The following is a 26,330-nucleotide window of genomic DNA, read 5'->3' as shown; positions in this document are numbered from 1 at the left end:
GATTACATGACAAAATAACTGTTATAAACACTTTGAAATCTTAATTCTTTGGATTATAACAGAAACAAAGTCTTATCACGGCATTTTAAAAGGAAAAAAGTGGCATATTCAGTTTTGTTTGTTACTTTCCCATTACTGAGTCCACATTTAAGTCATAGAAAAAGTTTGAAAAACTCAAACAGTATAATATATTACAACATAAACAAAATCAATATTTCAAATTCAGTTTAATTTGATGCTCTTTTTAAGTGTTAAGTTTCAATGGGCACTCTTGCTCCTCCTGGTCTTAATGTGGACTTTGACCTAAGATGCTTTTTGTGATATGGTTAAACTGTTTTTGTATTTTACAACAGGGTTTTTATGTAAATATCAAACAGTTTTTTGTTGTTGTAGAGTGAGCTGATCTCACTTTGGGACCTCCCATTTATTGATGGGGATATGAGCACCTGGCCAGGCTGGTGCCACCTAGTGCCTCCGCTCAATTTCATTTCTCTCTAGTGACTAGGTCAGGAATTGGAATACACTAGATGGTTTGGAAGAACCCCAGAAGTTGTAGACCGCGCACCGGCCACTCAGCGAAGAGCCATTCATTCTGTGTTGGCCACGATTCCCGAAACTGAGGATTTAAAGCCGGAACAAAGAGAATGTTTGGTGAAATTTATCAAGTGGAAAGATGTTAATGCCCTTCTTCCTACGGGATTTGGTGAATTACATACGATGGTTAAATAAAAAAAGTACCCACCTACTGTCGAGCGAACGAATCCTAATGCTGCGAGGTCAGACAGTTTCCACGAAGTGAAACCTGGACTGGCAACCATTTTATATACTGTGGTCCAAAGCAAGAAAAATCACAAGACTTTTTGCTGAAACATAATTTAAAAATAAAAAAATAGCTTTTGGACATCGGCCATCTGAATGTACGATGTGTTTTTTTCACTTTTAAATTGCCGGTCTTTGCATTTGCGCCTCTACAAGAACTTTTGTGTGCATTTTTTGTTTTTGATTCAATGGGCACTCTGACCATGATCTTGATGGATTTAAGGTCAAGACGAATTGTTCCAGCGACATTGAAGGATGGGTCAAGTGCAATGGGGCAAATGAGGACAAATTTCGACAAGCTACAAGAAGAATAAATTAGGCTTCCTTATTAGGCCAGTGCATTTCTATGACTGTTTTGGTTAGACTCACCTCAACTGCCCTCTGTTATAAAACCCATTAGTTACAAAACAGCTTATTTTCTTGGTATATGCTTTTTCAAATTCCTGTTCCCATCATGAACTGTATTTATCCCTGCCTCTTGTTGATACTTGTTTTGGTTCATTTAATTATCTTGCCCTTATTTTAAACCCTGTGAAGTTTTTTGTCATTAAACTCTGCATTACCCTCCTCTGGGGCAGCTTCAATTATTCACAACCAGCCCAGTGTAGCAAACATGATAACCCACATGCTATTTATACTGGATTTAAATGAACAAATACATAAGTGTAAAGCTCCCAGGACTCAGCTCTGAAAGGATCTGTCCCAGAGAGGGTACGGAGAGGGGAGTGGGTCAAAATTAAGCAATCAAAGCCAAGAAATATACTGTATTGTACTGTACTAACCTACTTTTCAAATATACTGTATAAGATGACTATAAGGACCCATATTACTGTATTTTTTGGACTATAAGTCGCTCTGGAGTATAAGTTGCACCAGCCAAAAAATGAGTAATGAAGAAAAAAAAACATATATAAGTCACACCGGACTATAAGTTGCACTTTTTGGGGGAAGTTTATTTTATAAAATCAGAGACCAGGAACCAACATTTCATCTTGAAAGTCAAGTTCTAGTAAAAACAATAGAACAGAAAACAACAGACTGTTAACGTCACATATGAACAGTTCTTCAGAAAACTATAGCATAAACAACAGAACAGAACAAGTTTACCAAACTCTCAAATCTCACTCCAAATCACTAAATCCATTGAATTCTTCATCCTCTGTGTCACTTCTGAAATACTTTACGACCTCCGTAGGTAAATGGATCTCCGCTTCCTCTTCTGCGTGGCTGTTGTCAGACTCCGCATCAGTTCCAGTTAGAATTATTCCAGTCTTTTTGAATCCCAACAGGATGGTTTCGGTGTCACTGAAGTCCAGCCTTTGTTGATCCATCCAGTGACTTCCAAGAAAGTTTCATGGCGCACCTGCCCGGTTACCGTGAAGCTGTGTTCTTCATCCCCGCTTTCCTCCAGTCCCTCACAAGTTTCTCGCTCACTCCAATCTTTCTTTCTGCTGCTTGATCACCGTTCTCAGCTGCATATTTCACTACTTGCAGCAGGACAGAGGCTCTTTCTGCAGGAGACATGAGCAGTAGAGTGAACTGACAGTGACACAGGAGTAATAGGAGTAACAGATACTGACCATAGCCTTGAGCGCCCTCTCGCAGCTGTGAAAACCCAAACCATGAAAAAAGTGTGACTTATAGTCCGAAAAATATGGTACTCTATTTTCTGGTCTATTTTATAATGTTTCAACAAACCTGGAGTTGTGTTTTGTTTCATTCACACTTGAGTCATGTGGTACATACATACAGGAAGTGCTCCACTGTGTTTTTAAACTCCATACACCTTCACTAGAATAACTTGGATGATTTGAGCCCAGGAACTACCAATCTCTACTGAACTAAAGGTAAAGGGCAGTGGCGGAGTTAGAAATTTGGGGGCCCTAGGCGAACTTGAGTTTGGGGCCCTCATTATAATGCACAGTTGTTGTTTTTTTTGTTTTTTTAATATACTGATTGTCTGTTTTTACCCATTGTTCTTGAGACACGCACATCTCTTTTTATTTCAATTATGTTGGATTGGAAACTTGTCTTATTAGTTTGGTCGCTACTAGATAACCAGAACTGAAAGTAGTTTTGTTTTTTGCTAGTACAATTACATTTTTATTTACATCCATTACATATGATTATTATTTTTTCTTATCATTATTGTTTAAACGTAAGCTCCTTTCATTTAATGCCATATTGAGAGAAAATCTAATTGCTCTGAGGCCTCGATCATTAGTGGCACTGAGGGCAATTGGTTGGGGGCCCCTCCAGGTTTGGGGGCTCTAGGCATCTTTTTACTTTTGCCTAATGGTAAAGGGAGCCGTTAACTTAGACATTACAAGGTGGAACAGAGCATTTTGAGTTTTGGAGATGTAGACAGACTAATAATAAAGGATTACTCAAACGTGTGAATGTGTGAACAAAACACAACTTTATTTATGTTTTTGATGAGGTAACAGCGTGGTTTAAAGCTCACAAGAATCAATGTTGTGTAGATCTTTAAGCAATCAAGGCCAAGAAGTTTAATGTAAGCTACTGCACTGACATATTTTCAAATGTACCATATGAGATGCTTAAAGATCGCACAATTTTAAACAATGTACAGGAGTAAGATGCAAAGCAATAGGCCTACTAAGAACTAATAAAAAATAGATGCAAGAATAAAACTGTATTCAGAGCCCTCCCTTTAATATGTATGTGTTATAAGAAACTGTTTTTGCACTGTTTTATTCATGCATATTTCTTTGGCACTTTGTTATTTTATTTAAAACATAATTATATTTGTTTATAGTCAGTTTTCTCATTATGTGCATTTAGTATTTGATGATGCACTATGACAATAAAGATCTATCTTGTCTCTGGAGCAGGTGGAGTAAGAGTCAGTTGGCAGAGCACCATCATAATGCTGTCGTGCTCTTGGCCAAGATACTTAACACACCTTGGCTCCAGTTAGACAATAGTGTATGTATAGTCGGTCGCACTATTATTGGTGGTTTTCAGATTGTAGAAAGTAACGCAAATATAGAGAGTGTCCCCCAAAAATATGACATAATTTCGCAGGCCAATAATTTAGGCAATTCTTGTTGAAATAACTTCATATTTTCACAGAATGTATAGAAACATATATTTATATGTAATGTTTTAGTTTTGTTCTGTTTTCAGGTTGAGCTGTTCATTCCCAGAGAGAGAAGTAATTTTGCGTCTTGGAATCTGCTCACACACAGTCGCCCAAGACTGTGCAATCTTCAAAGTAAAATTTGGAAAAAGTTCACCAACTGGCAAACAAATGTGGACTTGGTACCAAAAATGTAAAGAGGAAGGCTGCTTATTCAGGGCTAAAGGATCTGGTAGACCCTCATCAAGTTCGTGGTTGAGCAAGTTCATGAAAAACTCCTGCGAAGCCCCAAGAAGTCTGTAGGGAGAACAAGTTTGGAAACCCAGATTCCTTGAATGACGGTTTGTTAGTGAAGTTTTTCCAAATTTTGTATTGAAGGCTGCAGAGTCTTGGGTGATTTTGTGTGAGCAGATTCCAAGATGCAAAATTACTTCTCTTTGAGAGTGAACAGCCTGGCTCAACCTGAAAACAGAACAAAAATATAACATAAATACATACATACATAATTACAAAAATATAAAATCATACATAAATATAAAATCTTGATCTGTTTCTATAGGCGAGTTTCAGCTGACGTCATTGTTATTAAAAGCCCGCGTTGCATGCTGGGAAATATTTTGGTCGGAGGCAAGAAACACGATAGCGTCAAACACAGTGCGTAACCTCGCGTATTTATCCCCGATAATGGTAAATTCCTGCTGCATTATCGGATGCACAAACAGGAAGCACGGAAGAAGGAAAATGTCTTTTTCGTATTCTGAGTGAAAAGAACCCACTAACGGCGAATTAAACGGCTTTCAAACATTCGCAGAGCAAACGTAGAAGATCCTAGCAAACCGTGGACTCCAACAAGTTCAACAACACATCGAGACTCTTGGAGGTTTTCATCTTTTCTGCTGTGAATGGCCCAGGAGTTTCCACCAAGTCATTGTGGATATCGCCGAAGTGAATATTTGGCCAGGTAGTTGGCGATTCTGACCAGAAATTTGGTTTGGTCCACCTTTTGTCGGGGTTGAAAAGGGTGATTTGGCTCCATCGATGCTTATGACCAATTTCTGGTCAAATGGTCTTGGGTCCTCTGCCGTTAGAGTGGATAAATAACCGGGATCAATACCCTTTACGTGCTTTCTCGCTCCATCCGTCATGTTGAATTAGTGTTTATTGCCACTGACCAAAATAATTCCCAGCATGCAACGCGCGCTTTTGTCAACAATGAAACTCGCCTATACACAGGCCCGTTTCAAGGTATTTGGGGGCCCTAGGCAAAGGGGCACCTGTGGCCCTGCAGGCGAAGACCCTATGGGCACCTACCAAGTAACATTAACACAATATCAAATGTTTACAGTGTAGACACATGTACAAATAACCTCAAAAGGCAATTAAATAAATAATTATGACTAAACCTCTAGCTCTATTCTAGTGTTTCCTAAAGTGTTTCTCAAAAATTGCTTGTTTTGCATTCCCTCGAGTACGTACGAGACATTGCGATGAAAGCTATGCCACCCTCACTGAAACTAACACATGAACTAGAGCCCTGCAAATGGCCAATTCAAAATGCTCGACCTACTACAAAGCCAAGCAATCACCTGCACCTTTTTTAGACCCTCACCCACAGTTTGAGAATCCCTTCTTTAAGAGAACTATATAATGGCACTGGCACTTTACAGAAAACTGAGAAGAAAGAGAAGAAAGTGGGTAGGATTTTTAAATCTGTTTTTTCAAATTCCTGACTGGAGTTACATTCTTTTACTGGTTTTACAGTGGGATTTAGCCTCTGCACATTTATCAAACCAAACGCACGTCGTGACAAACACAGATGCATTTGTGCTCTTTTATAAGGAAAAATTCAGCCACATGTCGCGGTAGTTCTGCTTTGTACTGTACAATGTATAGACTATACATTGTGTGAAAATTTGAGGTTATTTCAACAAGAATTGCCTAAATCACAGGTGTCAAACATAAGGCCCAGGGGCCAAATCCGGCCCTCCAAGACCTTTAATCTGGCCCTCGGCTTATTTTCTACTAAAATTTTGTAATTATATTTTCTATTAAAATATTGGTAATTTTCTGCGCCGCTTAGCACAGCAGCATCTCCAGAGCCTCTGTACGTGGCCCCTCCCACCAGAGCAGCACAAATGAAGACTTGTCTCTTTCCAAACGCTCTTAAAAGGACGATCGTTTTGACTGTTGACCGTGACACCCTCATCAGAAAAATGTCAAAAATGAGAAAAGTGGAGCCGAGTGCAGGATTTTCCACGAAACACTGACTTATTCCTATTTGCATACAAGTTAATGTTAAAACATTGTGTTGAAATTGCATTTTTCTTAAAGTTTCAGGTTGTTCATAATATTATAATATTTTGTAAAAGAAAGAGTTCATAAATTAAAAAAAGATTTCTGTAATAGATTTGTGAATTTCTCTGCACAAATATTTGAACTTATTGCTATTTTTGGGGCCATATATGTCATGAGTTTTCTGATCCGGCCCCTTTGGGATCAAAGTAGGTTGGATACAGCCCTCGGACCAAAATGAGTTTGACACCCCTGGCCTAAATTATTGGCCAGCGAAATGATGTAAATTTTTTGGGACACCCTGTATTTCTTTTATGCTTTGAATGATAAAAAGTTGTCAAAATTTAGTCTAAGAAAAGGTTTTGAAATGAAATGAACTGATTACATGAACCTGATTGTTTACATTGAACCTGGTATTAGTATAAGTGTAATAGTAATAGTATAATATTATAGTACCTGATGATAATACAATAAAAATCTGTAATTTTTCTGATAGAAGGTCCACTCTGCACTCGCCTCAATAGAGAAGTCGCTCGGTCTGAAATAAACCAGTGGCATTAAACTTATGTATCTTGCATTTGTAGAATTACAGGTATTTTTATTGCTTGCATTACTCGAGCCAGATAAGTTGAATGCCATACTCGGTGGAGAGAAGCAGCTGGCAGACTCCCCACCAGAAAAGTTACATAGTGTGCCTTTAACAATCTTAATTTTATTTACCCCCAGGCTCCATTACAAGCTAGAGAATGTCTTATGTCATCCGAGACTGTAAACTGTATGTATAAATGGACATGGGTAACCCGCTAGCCGCCACGGTCCAAATAGGAAGTGAGCATGGGCGCGCTTCTGGCTCCAACGACTCTGACTCTAATTCATTTTGTATTGGGAAAAAAAAAAAAAAAAAAAAGTCACCCCCTGCTGCAGTGAGCCTCATTATTTTGGTCTTAAAATATTTGTATTAACCCACTCTACAATGCATTTTTTCACTATTTTGCCCATAAATCAATTCCTAATATGAAACTTGACTCTTGACAGATTTGCTCCTATAACCACTAGCCTCCATGAGCTTAATTTGACTGGTGCCAAGTGCTATGGATGGCATCACACTCCTTTACACAGTCTATGTGTGAGATCCAGCATTAAGTACATGGTTGGGGGCTTAAAGGAGACATATTACGCAAATTAGACTTTTAAGAGCCTTTTAATCATGTTATATTTTTTCCCCACACACAAAGTTTTATTTAGAGTGATTCATGAATGTTTGAGTAAATGTTTATTCTCCAGGATGAGATCATTACCACAGATTTAAACCTGGACGTCAGCAGAAGTTGTTTTTATTTATTGATTAACAATGTCCAAACTATAACATGATCTACTGCCATTAGATTATAACTATATATATCTCTCTATATGATATTATCACGATATGCATCTCACGGTATGATATTAATTGTGATATTTTGAAGAGGCTACTATAACTGTAGATGGGACACTTTTTTGCTTTTAAAATACGTTGACAAGATTTTGGTGTGAATTATTTCCATCATAATCTCAAGAATTCAAGTAAAAAACATATTTCTTCATGTTTTCTGCACTGAAATGAATAAGCTGTTGCTACTATAAAACTATGAATTTAAGCAAAGGAATTTGTGATTCGATATATTGTGACAGCCCACGATATTATTGTGAGACTTTTGACGATACGATATCACAATATTTTGGTTATTGTTACACTCCGAGAAGGCACTGCTATGTCTGAAGCTCTGTTACTCAAGTTAGACTTCAATCTGAGCTTTAAGTTAACACAATCTGACCATGAAGTAAAATGATTTGTGCTTTGTGCTGTTCAACAAGTTCCTCTAAACCATTACTTTTTTTTTTTTTGACTTCTGCAAATGTGTTTCTAAAGCATTGTTTCCCAAAGACTGGGTCACAAAAGTTTTTCTTTGGGTCGCCTTGTCATGATCTGCATGTAGGTTGAAATGCTAAGACATGTTTGTATAATTTCTAACCTTTTTGTAATTATTTTATTAACTATTTTGTTCCAGTATTGCTGGTTCAATGGAATGCTGAAAAGAAAAAGAAATGTTCTACATTTAATGTCCAAATAGGCGACTTATGGATCTTTTTATTGCTGCTTCATTGACTGTTTTTCATTGTTTAAAACTTGAGTAATAAGAATTGTTCAGAGACTCGATCACTCAGTCAACAATAAAATATCCTCATTAATGTTCAATAATTTTCCCACCTTTATTTTGTGAATTACAAATAATGTCTATTGACTTTGGTTGAGAGGTTTTGTGACTTTTAAAATATGGGTCCCCAGGAAAAAAGTAATGTTGTACGTTTCTTGAGCTTTCAGATGATCTTAAAAGTTATCTGGCTTTGTGTGTGCATTGTATCACCATGGAAACTGCAGAATATTTCACCGTAGATGTACACGCAGCACACCCACAGAGTAATGTCACTGCAAAGCATCAATTACAAATAAAAGCACAATATTCATACTGGTATTAGAATAAAAAGGCGGAGTCAGGCTGAAGTTTCGGGCCAGTGTAGATTACACTTAACAGTTTTATTTGGAATATTAAGACAATGAAGCATAAGCCAAGCACCAATAGTGACAGCTACAAGTGTCATAGCATCATACGGCTCTTTCAAATGAACAGGTATTTACCGGAGAAAAAACAACAACTTTCATTGTCTTTTAACCAACGGTGAAGCAGTTACATTGAACAGACTGTGAAATGTGACCAATGTTTATGCCATTTACACGCTCCAGTCCTATACCTGACATCGGAGAGAAAGAGAGGGAACCAAGAGCAAGGAACAATGGGACAATTATTTGTAAATTTAGCTTCGTTAGCCTGGTCTGAAATCAGCTTCTGTGGTAGGTTGCGTTCACGATATTCTATAATTCGATGTTGTAATTTAGGATGGAGGTCAGGGGACTTTGTAACTCACTGTTTTTTGAAAGAAATATCCAAATAGAGAAACAAATTTAACATTTTTGGTTAAGAAACGGCCCAAAAATTCCACATGTTGATTATGCCTGGGTGAAAAAGGCCACCACTTTTAAATACAACAGCAAAAAAACTAAATTCACCTTATTTATTTTTGCAAACAGAACATTTTGAACTTTGTGCCAGTTTTTATTTCATGTGGATAGGCCCATAAACCAGGACAAAACTGCAATTTGAAAGTTAAAACGCAAATTCTACCTTAAAATTCTCCCCTGCCCTCCAACTCAATAAAAATTTTGGATAATATAAAACGTTGAATGAACACAACCTATTAGCTTCGGTTGCCAGGTCTTAAATCGGCTTCAGTGATTGGTTGAAACGGCAGTCCCATGACAACAACCACGTCCTATAATAGTCCTCTTTTTCTTTCACATCCAGACAAACTTTTGTGCACATTCAGCATAAAGTGACGGGATTTCAACCATACCAACTCCGTATTTGCATAAGAGATCAGGAAAAATAATTACTCTACATAATTTTTTTTAATAGCACCTCTTAAATATATATGGGAAACATGAACTTTTTAAAATATCTTCTTAAAATTTGTCGTACCTTTAAAATGCTGTGGCAAAACTATAAGGACCAGACCCAGCTTTGAGGCTCTGTTAGGTTAGATAAATAGTTTCTTATTATTGACAATAAAAGATTTTCATGGCATTTTTCTCCATTGGGAACAGAGAATTCAAGTTGACAGCTTTTGTGGCGTGGACCTCTTTTCCACTGAGTTTGGGCTCTGTTCTTTGATTTTGAAACTACCATTTTAAGGTTACAGTTTTGAGATTATTTAAAAACAATGGGTTCTTTGAAACGAATGTAAAATTGTAATAAGGACTGTCATAAGCTGTAATGTAGAATTCATCTGAGAAATACAAATGGTTGGCCTGATTTTCACCGACTTCTCCAGGAAAGAAAGTTCTGGTATTTGGTTTTAAATGAAAAAAAGGTGAGTACACATTATAATTCTCAAATAATTCTAGGGTTAAGGGATGATTAATAGGTTATCTGTGATACTGAAGGATTTCCAGATATCGGTATTGGTCCAATATTAAAAAGTGTACCGATATTTGATATTTTGTTTGCCTTGTTTGTTATTTTAACAAAAGCGAAAAGTTAAAGAGTGAACTTGACTGTAACATAACATACATTTGGTCATTGATATGGATTTTAAAAGCTTAATATAAATCGGCAAATATCATTATTGGCCACAACTGCAAGACAAATATCGTATATCAGCTCAAAGAATCAATACTGGACCATCTTTAAGTTTTATACTATTAATTTACTATGATTAAGGTGGAAGATCTATAGGCCTAGACAACTTTATTTCGCTCGACAGCAGCTCAGAGTTTGGGAATCTCCCCAGAGAAGACAGTAAAATGTGAATTATGTGGACATTATTTGGCGTTGATACGTGGAAAAACTCAGATGGTATTGAAAAAAAAAGATAAAAATATGATAAAAACGGGCATGTCTTAGGTAAATACTGAGAAAAATTACAACAAAAAAGTTCAAATCTCAGCCCAGGAAGCAGCTTTTAGTTTATCTCAGTGGAAAAGAGGTCTTGGGAGAAAGCGGGGATTCTGGGTAATGTGGTCCATTTTACACACGCTTGGATTTAGTCAAGACTCCAGGTTTAGTCCAGGCTTAGGCTTTAGTCCTGGCGCTGGGTCTGGGTCTGGTTCGATGCGTGAGACAGTGGAAATGCAGGTGTCCTATCTCTTCTATCTGCAGCGCGTGTGCAAATGGGTTCATGACAGTTAATGCACCACAGAAAATATCGTCTTTTCATCAGGCTCCTATTACATATAATTCATCATTCGTCATACATACAAAGTCTTTTTATTCCTAACGCTAAGGGGTTATATGGCAAACATGTGCTACGGTTAATGTCACAAATTTCCCATGGGGAAAACGGGGCATGAGGGTCCGGGGGGTTGGACTCTCGAAGCGATGGGGTTGGGTAGGTGGGTGGGAGGGGGAGGCTGCCTGAGTTCACGGTGACGGGACAGGAGATGGGGGGAGGAAAAAGGGTGAGCGGGGTGAAAAAGGGGAAGAGGCAGAGGGGTGGTTCATACAGGAGTCAGAAAAGATCCCCTCACTCCCCTCTGCATCACAGGACCCTCCATGTGGCTCTGTCCAAGCACCAGTCTGCAGCACGACAACTTTACCCGGACTCTACACAGTAAAAAAGATTATCTACAGAAATTAAATGAAATCAGGGCATTATTAATCTAAATTCATTTCATATATATATAATTCAACAGTAGTATATTGTAGGACAGGGGTCTCCAACCTGTAGCTCTCCACTCCCTTCCAAGGAGCTCACCAAGGGATTTCTGAATTATACATAATGTGCTGAATAACTAAAATCTGATTATTAACCATTGTAAATTTATCATTTTGATGCTGAATTTCTGCACTCATGACTGGATAATGGTTTATGTTTTATAAGCTTTTAACTATGCCCCATATTTTCTCAATTTCTTGCAACTGCTAAAATTAGTAACTCTCATTTTTGTTTTTCTCATTTTTGGCATTTTTGTTTTGTAAAGGTAGCTCAGCACAGGAAAAAGGTTGGAGACCCTTGCGGTAGGAGAAGTATCTAAAAATGTAAATTTGATTAATAAAGACCATATACTCCTAGTCAGTAAACTCATCTTGCAATTTAGTGTTTGAAATAAAAGAATAAAGTGATATTTCTGAAATGTTGTACTTACTTTTACATATTAAAGACATTTGTGATCAACTGCCATAGTATTTATTTATCAATATTGCTCATCTGTAGTTAAAAAAGTTTGATTTCACTGCTTTCTTAAAATGTATAAACTGGAAATTGGTCATAAATGTCTTGAATTCTTACAAATTGAAAAAATAATAACAAGTACATACATCTAAATAAGTCAAATATTGTTCATCAAATCCAAGGTACTTTAAATTTATCCAGATAATCTTTTTTGCAGTGTAGACTTTAAATAATATTGAAATCTTTTGGACGAGTTAAAAAAAACGTGGCTAGAGTTTTCCCTATAAATATCCATACACTTTAAACTAATAAAACTGTTAACATAATATAAGTCCTGCAATTAAGAACGGATGTGTCCAAACATTTGGAAGTTGTACAAAAAAAATTACATTATATGGCAAGTAAAGTGCAGACTTCAAGTGTAAAAATGTGAATACTGAGCGATGCAAACCTACATCTTAGGTTCATAACGGATATACAGTTTGTTCAACGTATTGCAGATGTTTGGACTTTGAAATGTAAAATACAAAACTACAGGAACTATGTTAAGATAAATTAATGAATCTAAAGCTGAATAAACTGAGCCGTGAGGACTTGTGATTCAGGAAATATAGAAAATAACTCATCAGAAAAGTCCAATTTAAGTTTAAAAGCTTCAACGCTCGTGACTACTGGACGTAAAATTGTAGCTAAAGTCTATTTCTGAAACTTGATTAGGTGCAAAGTGAAAAAAATGTTTTGCTGTAGTTTCAAGTTTTCGAGATATTTTCAAATAAGGCTACAGCAATTGGATTCCCCGTATCTGGTAACCTGCACTGAGCCACTAGCAGCACTTGTAACTTTTTGAAAATTAATGAGAAATCTGCAGCTACTCTCGATGTTATTTTTGTCACCAGTTTTACTCCCAAATCTCGAAACGGTTAACTCTATCCGAAAACTTTGTGACTCCATTGTGCACTGTTCTGAAACGCTTTTCCCCGTGCTCTGACATTACTGAGAGCCCTTGTAAACTTAATCTCTCGCCCTGACAGTTTGAATAGCCCGGGACTGAGGGCACGGCGGGACAACTCAGCGCTCTAAATCACGTTCTTATCTGCGCGACGTAGACAGATGGAGCAGAAACAGGTGGGGGAGTTACGAAAAATGGCCTCCTGCAGTCACATAGCGGCCTCTGAGAATTAATACCCCGCTTGGAGAAACGGAGCGGTGATTATGGGGCGCAGGAGAGAGGTGAGGGTAGGTCTGTGTCACGATAACAAATTTCGACGTGCGATATATTTAGGGCCGTAGTGCAATAATGAAATTCCTGGTTGACTAAAGATGGGTGAGTCGATTTTAAAAAGGGGCGTGGCAAGAGCTCTCAAAACTATTGCGTATCTCTGACCCAAAACTGCAACTATTTATGCAGAATAAAGTACTAAAAATGATGTATTTATATAACGACAGATTAAACTTGTGAATTATAAGAGTTTAATCTGCCTTTTTCCATACAGATACAAAAAAAAAACAACAAATATTCATTGTGAGACTGTTAAAAAGTCATATATCGCACTTCAAATTTGTTATCGTGTTCAGATTGAGCTTTGCCTATGTTTTTCTATGGGAAAATATAATGGGAAAATGGCTATACTTTGCTATTAAGTTGTTATTTTTTTCAAGTACATATGTAACAGACAGTCTACCATAGTTGTGTTATACTGAATTAACATCATCTGTCAATTATTTAACGGTATATTTTGGTCAATCTTGCGCCGTATCATTCTGGGCTCACTCATTTGTAAGGCCAATGGATGCAATACATTAAATATTACTGAGGGATGATAAGTTGCTGTCAAGAACTTGCTCGTGACAGATCTACACATTGGAGGAGGGTTGGGTGGCTCTGTGGAAAACGGGATACTCTGTGTTCATGAATAATGCCTTGTCATTAGTCCTAATATCCGGTGTGTATCATAGACTCATATGCAGTGAAATATGAGCCCGTCTGAGACCTCCAGCCGAACTTTTCCGGTTTGTGATCTCATCAATATTTCACATTTATGCCACAGTTTTACCTGCTGCTCTCTCCCTCCCCCATAACACAGATCTGAATGAACCACTCAGCTGCTCTCTAAACTCATGTATTAATAAAATATGAGATTTATCAAGATAAAGTCATTACAGATTCACTTACTTGACTAGATCCAAAGTAATTGTAAACTGACTGAATATGGGCTAATACAGCCAGACTTCAACATAGCTACTTTTAAACTACGCAACATAATGTTTAAAAGTATGTCATGTGCTTTGATATTGGCAATGAAAATCTGTGCAGTAGCTTCCTCTTTGGGAGTGCCACCGGAGCACGCTGAAGTAAATGAACCGAGTGCTGCTTTAGTAGAAAGTGGAGTTGAAGATAATCTTGTTATAAGTAGGACGCTGCAGACTGATCCATTATTTAACACAATTAAAGCGACTTTTGTTAATGTTTCTTTTCCCTGAAGCAAAGCCTTCACCTCTCAGAGATTAGCACCAAATGTAACACTGCAGTCACATGATTTAGAACACTATCTAAAATAATTCAAACGCGATCAATACAACTTTTAGTCTTCATTATTTCTAGGACCAACAATATTTCTGCGCGGTGTTTTAGATCTGTCTGATTATAATAATTACCCTACTTAACCCCCCCTCGTGGTGTCTGCAGAGGAGCAGAGCCTGATGCAACTCGGTGCTTAAAGACAAAGACATGGAGAGTGCACTGTACAGATGTGACCACCGGGGTGTCAGGGAGGCATGCAGGTCACAGGCAGGTGGCGCTGTGGGGTCAGGCAGACATTTAGCACAAAATGAAGAGAAAAAACACAAAGTGCTGATATTTGTGCCTTCCCTCGCTCTCAAAGAAAACCTGTTACACAAGCCGTGTGCTTGCCGTTATACTGAGTATAATCATATGTATTTGTGATGTAAGTAATAACTAAAGATTAGAATGAATCTGGTATAGCTTGTTACATTTAATTCCCACCAGAGCCGTAGCCTCCTGATCAGGAACATCTCTAGTTCAATTAATCTCAGACTATTTGAGCTTAAGCGGAGGCTCTCGCTCCAGCCAGCGCACTCGTACTTTCTGTTTGTAATGATACTCCTTTAGGAAGTCCTGCAGCGCGGGCGGCAGAGGCAGCGCCCCGATGCCGTCGTATGAGGTCCGGCGGCAGATGGCGGCGCGCGCCAAGTGCTGCAGCGAGAAGGGGAAGGTCCGGTGCAGCGGAGCGGTCAGCAGAGGCTCAAAGAACATGCAGGCGCTGGGGTCCTTATAGTGCTCCAACAGCCCCGTGACCGTGGTCGAGTGGAACACGCACGGGTCGTGAGCGTCGAAGCTGAAGTTATGGTTCCACTGCTCGATGCGCGCGTGTAGCGAGCGATTGTAGCGACGGAAGCTAACAGAGAACAGGTAATCCTCCTGTGCAGAGTCCCGCAGCAGAAAGGTGCCCTCAGGCCGGCCGTCCAGCAGAGCCTCTGCCTCGTAGCGGTCCATGACGCCCCAGTAACAGGGCAGCGCGCTGATCTGCAGCAGGTCTGGCACCAGGCAGTGGATGTAGTCTATCTGAGTGTGCACCTTCCAGGGCCCTGGCTGCTGCCGGCTGTGGCCCTCCCCCGAGGCGTGCCTCTGTCTGGGGCGTCGTGCCTGGAGGCACAGGGTGGTGGAGTCCTCCTCAGAGTCACAGTCCTGAGACGAGGCCCCAGCGGCCCCCGAGCGGCCCTCGGCCTCTGCCAGACCGGGGGTCATCTTTGGTCCCAGTTTGTAGAGTGTGGAGGAGGGAACGGAGGCCTCCAGGGTGTGGATCTGGGCGTTGGGGGGCGGGTCCACACCCTCCTCGATGCTGAGGCGACGCCGCTCACGCAGACGCTCCTCCTCGTCCTCCGGAGACGGTTGTCCCGGGTCAAAGGCGTCCAGCAGAGCTGTGGAGGAGTGGGGGCTCACGGGCGCCGTGTGCTGTTTGATCAAGTGCCACTTATGGGCCAGGTCCGACCCCGGGGGGAAGGGGCAGGTCTCCAGCATTAGCTCTGTTAGATGGATCTTTCGTTTGGTGGAGATGGGGGACTTGGCTGAGCGGGAGCGCCTGTGCGTGGGCAGAGGTAAGCACAAGCCCACCGTGTCACTGAGGCGCTGTCTGAGGGTCCGGCCGTTGACCCCTCGGCCTGGGACAGAGTCGCACATTTCTGGGGCCGAGCTGACCCCATAACGCCTCTCTCTGCGGCTGCTCCTCAGCCTGCCAGAGCGGCCCTCCAGAGAGCTCTGAGTTTTGGTGGAACATGAGTGTTTTTTCTTGCCACCCCATGGCGCGTGCCGAGAGTACGAGTCTCTACGGGCCAGGGCCACGCCCGCCCCTCCTCGTAAATCCTCTGTGTCCTTGTCTATGGAGATCTCTACTATCTGCGGGATGTCCGACACACAGTTGTGATGGCGCCGCCCTGTGGCGGCTGGGGCAGGCTGCGGGCTCCGTGCTGGGCTGGAGGGTGTGGAGGGTGGTGGTTCAGAGGGGCTCAGCTCCACCACACAGTGCACCTCCTCAGCCTCAGGACGGCCCTCTGCTGCGGCACTGCTGCTGTGAAACAGGGTCTGACATCTGCTCTTCAGGTTACTCCACATGGTCCCTCTGTGCTCAGAGCTGCTGGGACCTGCAGGAGACAGGAAGATCAGAGTCAGACACAAGCTTATAGTGGGCGCACATCAATGGACAATGGAACTGTTTAGAGAAGGAATTCAACAGAAATAACTCAGACTCAGTGATTTGATCAATGACTGATTGATCATATCACTGATTAAAAGTTATTTGTTTCTAAACTTCACATGAAATCTGTGACACAGACTTTGGAGCAGCTCCGTAGCCCCAGGTTCAGAGCATGCAGAATGTTCTACATTTAAATTCCCCAGACTGCTGTGTATCTAGTAATTAGACATGGTTTGGGCGCTGGTGTGAGAGGAGAGGGAGTCGAGCGTGAGGAGTTGCCAGGCAGACGTGCAGCAGCACAAGGCCACAGCTATAAATGAACGGGGATCTGCTCACAGCTGATGTGAGGTATGTACTGTATTACTGAGCCAGTCTAGACCTGACCAGGCCTGGCTCTAACACACACCCTGCTGCTGCTGATTTATCTCTCAAACAGTAGTTGACATGTATTTGGACGTGTAGCCTCGTCACAGTGTTGACACATGAAGCACATTATACAACCACCAGCCACCGGGAAGGCGCTACCCCAGACACAACCACTTTATGGGCATCTAGACATTTTTGTTGGATAATTGTTACTGACAAAAAGCCAGTCCCTGCAGGAAATGGGACAGCCAATTACCACGACATGCTGACTCTGCAACTTCTTATTTTAATTGATGGAGCGTTCAGCATAAATCTAACAGCTATAAATTTTGCTGTCAGGGCCAAAAGAGCTGCCTATCTTTCCTTTGTCTGGGTTCAGTGCACTTGGCTTCATTTTTGTTCTAATTACATCCTTCATTTTGCCTTCTTTGACCAAACTAATTCACTGTTTAATAATACTGCACAAAGAATGAAAATCTGGATCTGGAAAAGATATGTTCAGGGCAAGCAAGCTAAACGAACAAGAAAGTCTCAATAAATCAGCGAAAAATAAAATAAATAGAATAAAGTAAAGTAAAAAGAAAATCTAATATCTATTATAATGTATTGGATTGGAGGCATTTTTGATATTACCATTAATAATTCACAAAAAATACATATAAGTAAATACATTTTACTAATTTACAAGAGAAAAAAAGTTCAGTACTGCAGCTATAATGGGATTTAGTACTTTTCGTTTTCAGGTTAAAACTAGTTTAAGCATGAATCACCTAATAGCACCTCAGCCTCTCGTCTGCCATCCAGGAACTTTGGCCCACAGCGTCGATCAAAGACTCCAGATATTTGTTCAACCAGATTTAATACAGTCAAATCTGAGTCTGAAATCTCTGAGCATATAATGATAATAAATGATGAGTAGCTAAACTTCCTGAGGCTCTTTGAATCAATCCACAAAAAACAATAAAAAAAACTATGTGCAAAGGAAGGTCTGGTAACTTCTATACTTATCTTTCTCATTTACCCAAGACGATGACAGACTATTAATGATTACAGTTCATACTCTGCGGCTGACGTCATCGACAGCCCCTGGGGGTGTGACGCTAACTAGAGGCTCTGCTCTGTCTGAGGATTTATTAAGACTTTAATCTACGTTTTATTTTAACTCAACCTGACTGTAAAGAACCGACTTAGCTGGAACTATAACAGGTGAGATGATTTGTGCTGTTAAACACAAAGTACTGGAACAAAAGTGGTGTGCAAAAATACTGAAATATTAATAAATCGAATCGTTTAATGTGATGATACAGTATCGATATCATGGTTGTTGTATCAATATATCGCCAAGAGTGTTTTTTGGTATGTTTTACCCGCTGGTGTCACCTAGTGCCTCCGCTCAATTTCATTTCTTTCCAGCGACTAGGTCAGGAATCGGAATACACTAGACGTTTTGCAAGAACCCCAGAAGTGCGAGTTCAGCACCAGCCAATCAGCAAAGAGCCATACATTCTGTGGTGGCAACGATTCCTGAGATCGAGGATTTAAAGTCGGAACAAAGAGAAAGTTTGGTGAATATTATCAAAGGGAAAGACGTTATTGCCCTTCTTCCTACGAGATTTGGGAAAAGCTTAATATAATTAGCCCCGTTGGCAGCGCATTGCATACGTCACGACCAAATAGCAGCGATTGGTTAAATAAAAAAGTACCTGCCTACTGCGAGCGAACGAATTCTAATGCAGCGAGGTCAGACGGTTTCCACGAAGTGAAACCAGCTGATGGTGAATCGGGCTAGCTCGAGCGCTCCAGAGTAAAGCAAAATAAATAAGGCTAATACAAAAGTTGTCAATTATATCAAACATAGCTATCTAAAATTATAGTAACCAAATCTTTGTCATTTTTTGCCCTAACAACATGAATATTGGCACTACACACACCCGTACCATTAGGATGACACCCTCCAATTTGAGTTCAGTCAGATGGGCAGTTTGAGAGTTACGCATGGAACAGACACGCAGACAAACGCTCCTTGCATTATTAGATAAGATTATTTTGTTACAGCGCTACAGTTTTGTCATTTGTTTAGTGGAAGGAAACTCGTTCATGCAACATTTTCACTATTTTGATCATTAAAATGGGCGTGTTTCAGATGAACTTTGCACAAGAAGTGATTTAACAAAGACTTTTAATGCCACGCCACGACTTATTTTTATTGAACCGCATTTGAAATATATCATATCGAATCGAAAGTGCACTGTATCGAGATATGTATCGTATCGGCAACTTCTTAACGATACCCAGCCGTTTTCACACAGTTCTCAGTTACTCTCATTCACCTTTTTTGTTGAAAATCAAACACCTAAACAGGACCATGAACACTCGTATTGATCACAGGCTCCTGAAAATGTGTTATTTAAATCCATTGTCTTTTTTCTTGAGTTTTCAGACAATCTTAAAGTTTTTTGACAATAATTGTTACTGCGTGTGTGTATTGTGTCACCTTGGTAAACTTTCCACTATTAGTATTACACCCCCAGTGTGTTGTCAAGTATCAATTTGGACCACACAACTTGAATGCAGTAGCTATTTATTTTATTAATGAGGAAATTATGAGGAAATTACCACTGTTGTTAAATATAATAGTCCTGATTAAATGAACTGACTTCTTCTTTTGCATCTTTTTACAATGTATTTCCATGTCCAACTGTAAGGCAAACAATCCGCACCATAATAATGTAAAATCACCTAAATATCCAGTACTGTTTTTCATCTGGCAGACAAAAAATATATTCGATTAGAACTTCAGTCTTGCTTGTCCTGGTTCAGTTTCACAAATTAACATATTACACAGTCATTGTAAGTCCAACAGTGTAGCAGAATATTAAACATAACTTCATCAAATATCACAATTTCCTGACATTATGCAGCCCTGCTACAAAAAAGAGAGAGCCAAGTCCAATATGTACATTAAACAGGTCAAAGGCCAAAGGAACAAGATTTCTTCATGCTAAAAAATGCTACTAAAATTATACTGATTCATTTTAGAGAACGACTGATATGGATTTTTCCTGTCCAGAAAAAACAATAAACTCTACAGATATTTTTTTAGGAGATATGTGGGGCAGATTTTGGTCATTTTGTCCAAATTATCTAATTTTATTTCAGTACAAACTCAAACTTGTTTTACTGCAAACATAAGAGAGCAGTGTAGTCACATTCTTGCCGTACCCTCTTTGGACTAAAATGTTAGAATAAATAAATAAAGCTTTATGCATATATTCTTCATGCATATTTAGGCAGCTGCTTGGGCCAAACTAAATATCGGCCTTCGCTAGAGATTTAAGACTAATAGCTGATACAAAAAAAAAGTAAAAAGTGCAAATATCGACCAGCAGATGTATTGGTCTGTCTAATTTATTTCATTATTTCAGTTAGAGGAGGACTGGAGCCTAACGGAGCAACTACTGAAAACTCAGTTGATTCATTCTTTCATAAATGCCATTGATTTGATCCGACTCTAATTCAAAGCCACTTAAAGGTGCATGGTGGAACTTTTTCTGTTGGGGACTCTTCATGGAGATGCTCTTGTCTTGAATGTTCTTCCGGTGTAGCATTTAACTTTTCTATGTTGCTTTTTTCAATTACAATTATAGTTTTCATTAACAAAATAACCTTTTTGGCATCTCCTTGTCTCCATGACGATATATGTTTAATGCCATACTAAGAAACATCTTCAAGGAGACCGTTGCAGACCCTTCACCACAAAAGTTTCACAGTACACTTTTAAGATTTGCTTTTCCTTCCTTTAAGTCTTGCATAATTTCTGTCTAAAGAGAAGGATGCAGAGCTGCCCGAGAAAGTGCTGATGCACTCTCATACTGTAACTTCACACCGCGCCAGGTCCAATGTAAACGTAAAACACCTTTTATCACGAAATCTGAAAACGCCTGAATTTTCCAGTGAGGTTAGCATTCGACTTCAGTTAGCTGCACACCTAACAATACCAACCACTGTGATAGGGAGTTCAGTGAGAAGAGCCCAATCCCTGCTACAAAAAATACTGTGTACAGTTTATTGATTGATTGATAACTCAGTATAGTAATTATCCAAACAGGCCTACTCCATCTTCTAATTTGCATAACTTGAAAATAATAATTATCTTGTAGAAAAGGGGTGCCCAAAATTTTTCTCTTGAGTCGAGGGCCAAACCAAATGTCTGCACATAAAATGTCCTTCTGCAAATAAATTAATGTATAATTAAATTGACTTTGAATATTAGGAAAACAGGACTGGCCTCTTTTCCATCTCCAGACTGTCTTCAATACAAAATTTAATCAAAATAGATTATTCTTAGATTCTAGGAATAATCAAAATCTTATTAAGACTAATAATATAATCTAATTATAATTAGAATAATCTAATTTGGCCTGTGACAAATTATACCCCCTGGGGGCCAAGTTTAGGCACCTCTGTTGTAGTAGATAATATATCACCCACCCTCGAGTTGCACATATATTCTTATTCAAATGTAGTAAATCATTTGTCTTATAGTCGTTGGACGGCAGCCAGACTCTGTGCCAGGCCTTCACCTCTGTGTGAACTGCTGAGCCGCTCCACTCCACTATTCATCTGTACTTAAAGGCACACTATGAAACTTTTCTAGTGGGGGGTGATGCTGTGAGGCCATGTTACATGTCAGATCTGTGGAGAGGCAACCCCACTCATAGCTTTTCATGCTTCACTGAGATTAATTTGGTCTTCTGATATTTTATGTTATTAGCTTCTTTTTAAAGACCAAGAGTTTGTTTTTCATACCAAATAATAAATTAAAAATGATTTGACAAATAATGCTCTTACAATGGAGGAAGACCGCGAGTGAGCAGTCGAAACTGTCAGGTATAAAAAACAAACTCCTGGTCTGTAAAAAGAACATAATAACATAACTTTTCATGATAATAAAACACCTGTAACAAGCAGGATAGATATGTTTAATGCCATAGTGCGGAACGTTCCAGGTAGAGTAATAACGGAGAGAACTCCTCACCAGAAAAGCGACACAGTGCACCTTTAAAACACAGTAATGGCAGAAAATAGATGTTCTTGGTCTTGAATCAAATAACGCTGCTATTATTCATCATGCACCCTCTAAAACAGCTTGGAGCATGCAGCTATTAGAGTGACTCATGTTGAGTTGTGGAAATGAGTACAATTTGTATGTGAGGGCTTTGGTCCAGCACAATAGAGAAGAAATGCCAATGATTAATGCAGCCAAGATTTGCACCAATTCAAATGCCCAAAAGTGTAGTATGGGAAACTCATTTGAATGGCATTCTAATAATTACTTAATTTCACCATATGCTTAAATTATAACAGTGTAAACGAACAACAAACTCTGCAAATTCTACTAGAGACAGAACCAACGTGACATAAAACCTCCTCAAGAACAGACCTGGATTTGTGTTTTGTTTCATTCACACATGTTTGAGTAACACTTCATTATTATTATTAGTCTGTCTACATCTGCAGAGCTCAAAATGCTGTTCCACCTTGTGATGTCATGAAGCGATAGTTTTCAAGTTAACATCTACCTTTTAATTTTAGTTCAACAGAAATTGGCAATTCTAGGGCTGAAATTATCCAAATTATTACAGTGCAGTTGCATGGAGTTTAAAAACATAGTGGAGCACTTCCTGTATTACTGCATGATGTCACAAGGTGGAACAGGGTGTTTTCTGTCTGAGAGAAAAACGGCAAAAATGTGTGCGTGTCAGAAATGTGCGAATGAAACCAAACTCTGAGTATGTTTTGATGAAGAAACGACAATATAACATAGATCATAATTAGTGCAATAGACGGACTTTAATTGAATAACATAAATAAAATAAATATCACAATTAAAAACACTGATAATACACTAATTTGGGCAATAATAACCAAAGTAATCTATCCTGTATTTTAAAACGTATGAATTTATCCAAAAAGTCTAAACCATGTTGATGTCTTACTGCTTTATCTGAGTAAATCCTTTTTTTTCTCAGCATGCAGCATGGTAGTTCAAATAACAATCATTCAGTCGCTAAACCAGTTACAATTATTGCAATAATTGATTAGCAGAGATTCAACCAATTAAATATTCCAACCCTAAGTTCAAAGCATGCCAGTCTTGAATGCAGCTCTCCAGTGGCATCCCAAATAAGAGGCGGCATGTGGCTGGAACCGTCTCCTCGTCTCAGCAAAGTCAGGATTAATAATTTAAACAATGCCTAGCCTATATAATCCTCCCTGTATGTGGCATTGATAACAAAACGCCACGCCAGCCGAGTGACCCAGTCTTTCTGCGAGCTGCTCAAAAGCCCAAAGTGGAAAATACAAATAGTTTTAGGCCAAGTCCAACACACACCCATTCTCCAGGGATCACAGTGAGCGCAGCAAAAGAACTGGAGAGGAGACAAGATTAAGGGAGGACGCCTTTAGACCGACCACAGCTAACGAGATACGAGCGGGTGTCATGCATTCGTAAAGATATAAGCGGCGCTAATATGGATAATGACAACTAGGCGTGACTCTGACAGGGGTAATTGGTTTATCAATTTCTCATGATTATCAGCAGAAATTACTGAAAATATACAAATAATCTTTACAGCGGGGCATCAAATTTAGCAACTGTTCCCAAAGATCTTAAGATAATTGTTACACTGAAAAATTAGCTCATAAAACGCACGTCTTTTGCAGCCAACATATGAATAAAGTTATTATAGGAAATTTATTAAGGTGAAATGCTGGTGAAACACATATAGATGTTGGAAAGAATTCCTACTATAGTGTTTCCCAGAATAAATCTCAATGTTGAGCTTTCAAATTGTCATATTGTTATTGCAATGTTCAACTATGTAAAGCATGTTTTCTTAATTTAGTGCAGGTCTTTAGCCCCGTCATTCAAAACAGTGTTGTCATGAAGCCAAACAGAATCCTGTTCAATTAGTCGGGCACATGTTCAGACCCCAAAGCCCTTTCCCATGTATAATTATAATTTTTTGGGATAAATGTAGGCTATAACTTTTAACACATCATTTAAATTTATTGCAACTTGTTACTACTGTCATTCATACATCATTCAAGTCAGAAAAGTCTTGAGTATATGAATAAGAACAGTATCACAAAGCTATAATAAGATAACAAATAATAACAAATCTAGAGAACAGTGAAACGTGCACTAAAACCTGACTACTTCATTACAGATAGTCCAAAAATCTTAAACTTAAATGATCAAAATGAAAATCTTCCACAGAAACAACCCTCTATAATACAAAAGTAACAACTGTGCAGTAACCGTGGCATGAATGCTTACATATGATGCAGAGCCCCTAGTGATTATCCTGCCACATCTCCAGGGAACCACCTATTAAGGTAAAGTTTGTTATATCAGGGATATGATAGCGGGACCAAGGCCTTTTGGGCTTAAGGAGGCCTCATAGCATCCACAGTCAATCCCTCTGTGTAGCTCCGGCCGCTTCAAACGCTTCTCTACAAAGTTCATCTGCCAGATTTGCATGGCAGCTCAAATAACCACAACTACAGCGCCTCCGATAACAAAACAAATGCAGGTTTTATTGTGTATTCGCTAGAAAACACCATTATATCCAGTCTGTCAAAATGCTAAGCAGGACTCTGGAGAATGGGACTGCAGCTACCCAATTCGCGTCACTGCCCGATTAGCCTCAAGACGTGCTCTGCGCATGCGTCCGCTACTTTACCATCCCGGGTACGGCGGCGCAACACGGACAAAACTGCTCAAGAATCAAGTTAGATCTTATTCTAAACTAAAATAATCTTCTGTTTCGTCATATATAACAGCTTTGTCAATAAATAACACAACTAAAACAATTGGAAACGAAAAAAACAAGACTAAACGGCAGAGATTGAGAGTTCTTGCACGCGGATTTTAACACCTAAATTTCAAAAAACTACGGATATTTGCATAATCTGGCCTCGATTATACTCTAATTGTTTTACGTTTTGGACAGAAAGTGGTTAATTCTAAATATTACAGTGTTATAACTGTTTTTTGTTAAAGCCAGCAGCACGCCTGACGCAAATCGGGTAGTGACAGGGATATTAGCATGTTAGCTCGGGAAAAATCGACGGAGAAAATTACACAACTAAGTTTAGCGGCTGTGCAACGCCGATATAAGCCGAACAGACAAGCGTGCCATGCGGGGTAGGTGCGGGATTCTTTCTGGAAATGATGACTTACCCGTGTGCCTCTTTGAAAGCACTATTCAACAGCTTTCTTTGTCTGCAAAAAATGGCTATTAAGAGAAGTCAGGCTTATATCCCCCTTGTGGACCACGGCGTCGGATGAAAGCGCAATATCTTCACGTGTACTGGACGGTAACATCCCTAAATCCTTTATAATGCCCAATGAATAAAACTAAAGTCCTTTAAAATATAAATATCGTTGTTTTAGGCCGAGGGGAGGCATTTCTTCGTCATGGTGGGGGTCTAGCCAATATGACGGCGGAGACTGGAGCGGACACAGAGCCGGAGAGGCGGACCGAGAGGGAGGCGACTGACAGCGGGAAGGGCCAATGGAGAAAGCCGACGGGACAGCCACTTCCGACGGCCAAGAGAGGATAGGGACCGCAGGGACGAGCCATAGGACGAGCTCCGAGTGGGATCCCCGTGATAGGCGTCTCCCAGCGCCAATGAGCGGTGCGGGGAGACGAGGCTCTCCGCTGGCAGCTGCTTGGAAACGTGGAGAGGTGAGTGGTTTATAAAGGCCAGCCTCACTCACACGCACTGATGTCATGCAGGTTCGGAAGAAAGAGAAACGCCAACCAATGATGCTATTTGCTTTAAAAAAAAAAAAAAAAAAAAAAAAAAAAAAAAAGCACACACACTCAGCCTATTTTTACTCCCCTAGCCTATTAAAACTTTGCAATATAACTTACTGAAAGAGAGCAAAGCATCCAGAGTGAGACAGACACATTTATTTAACAAATGTGCAGAGAGACTACCTGTCCTGTCCCGTGTCTCACTACTAGTTTAGGGTGACCAGATTTTCACAATTCTAAACTGGGACACACCCGGGTTTTGATATAAATAAAATTGTGAAAACAGAGTGTAAGATTGTGCATAATCTAAGCAATTTCTGTTGCTGCATTTCACAACATTGATTTCTGGACAATTTATGCTCCTCTTTACAGTTGGCGGGGATCAGATTAGTCAAAAATTATGATAGTTCTGTTTTAGTCCTGGTTTAGAGTTGATATAGTCCT

The 26,330-nt window shown here is 39.5% G+C and overlaps 1 protein-coding gene across 2 annotated transcripts; it reads right to left on the bottom strand.

The window, feature by feature from the left end:
• Positions 1 to 8,752: 8,752 nt before the first annotated feature.
• Positions 8,753 to 25,933, bottom strand: socs5b (suppressor of cytokine signaling 5b). Of its 2 annotated transcripts, XR_008633324.1 has the most exons (3): positions 25,307 to 25,933; positions 12,658 to 16,639; positions 8,753 to 12,601 (listed from the first exon to the last, which is right to left on the bottom strand). XR_008633324.1 is itself a non-coding variant. In XM_020935708.2 (2 exons), exon 2 carries the CDS (start codon positions 16,608 to 16,610, stop codon positions 15,036 to 15,038), a length of 1,575 nt encoding a protein of 524 aa, XP_020791367.1. In that variant the 5' UTR covers positions 16,611 to 16,639; positions 25,307 to 25,933; the 3' UTR covers positions 8,753 to 15,035. The 2 variants fall into 2 exon arrangements, 1 of the variants encoding a protein (XP_020791367.1); XM_020935708.2 differs by having other exon boundaries at positions 8,753 to 16,639.
• Positions 25,934 to 26,330: the final 397 nt, after the last annotated feature.

Source organism: Boleophthalmus pectinirostris, unplaced genomic scaffold (assembly GCF_026225935.1).
Source record: "Boleophthalmus pectinirostris isolate CB_2022bp ecotype Guang Dong unplaced genomic scaffold, ASM2622593v1 HiC_scaffold_5, whole genome shotgun sequence".
Taxonomy (NCBI): domain Eukaryota; kingdom Metazoa; phylum Chordata; class Actinopteri; order Gobiiformes; family Gobiidae; genus Boleophthalmus; species Boleophthalmus pectinirostris.
The sequence above is the reverse complement of the archived record's forward strand: the minus strand, read 5'-3'. Positions and strand labels throughout refer to the sequence as shown.

Coding starts and splice junctions, on each gene's coding strand:
- socs5b (XM_020935708.2), bottom strand. CDS start 16,610: ATGTGGAGTAACCTGAAGAGCAGATGTCAGACCCTGTTTCACAGCAGC.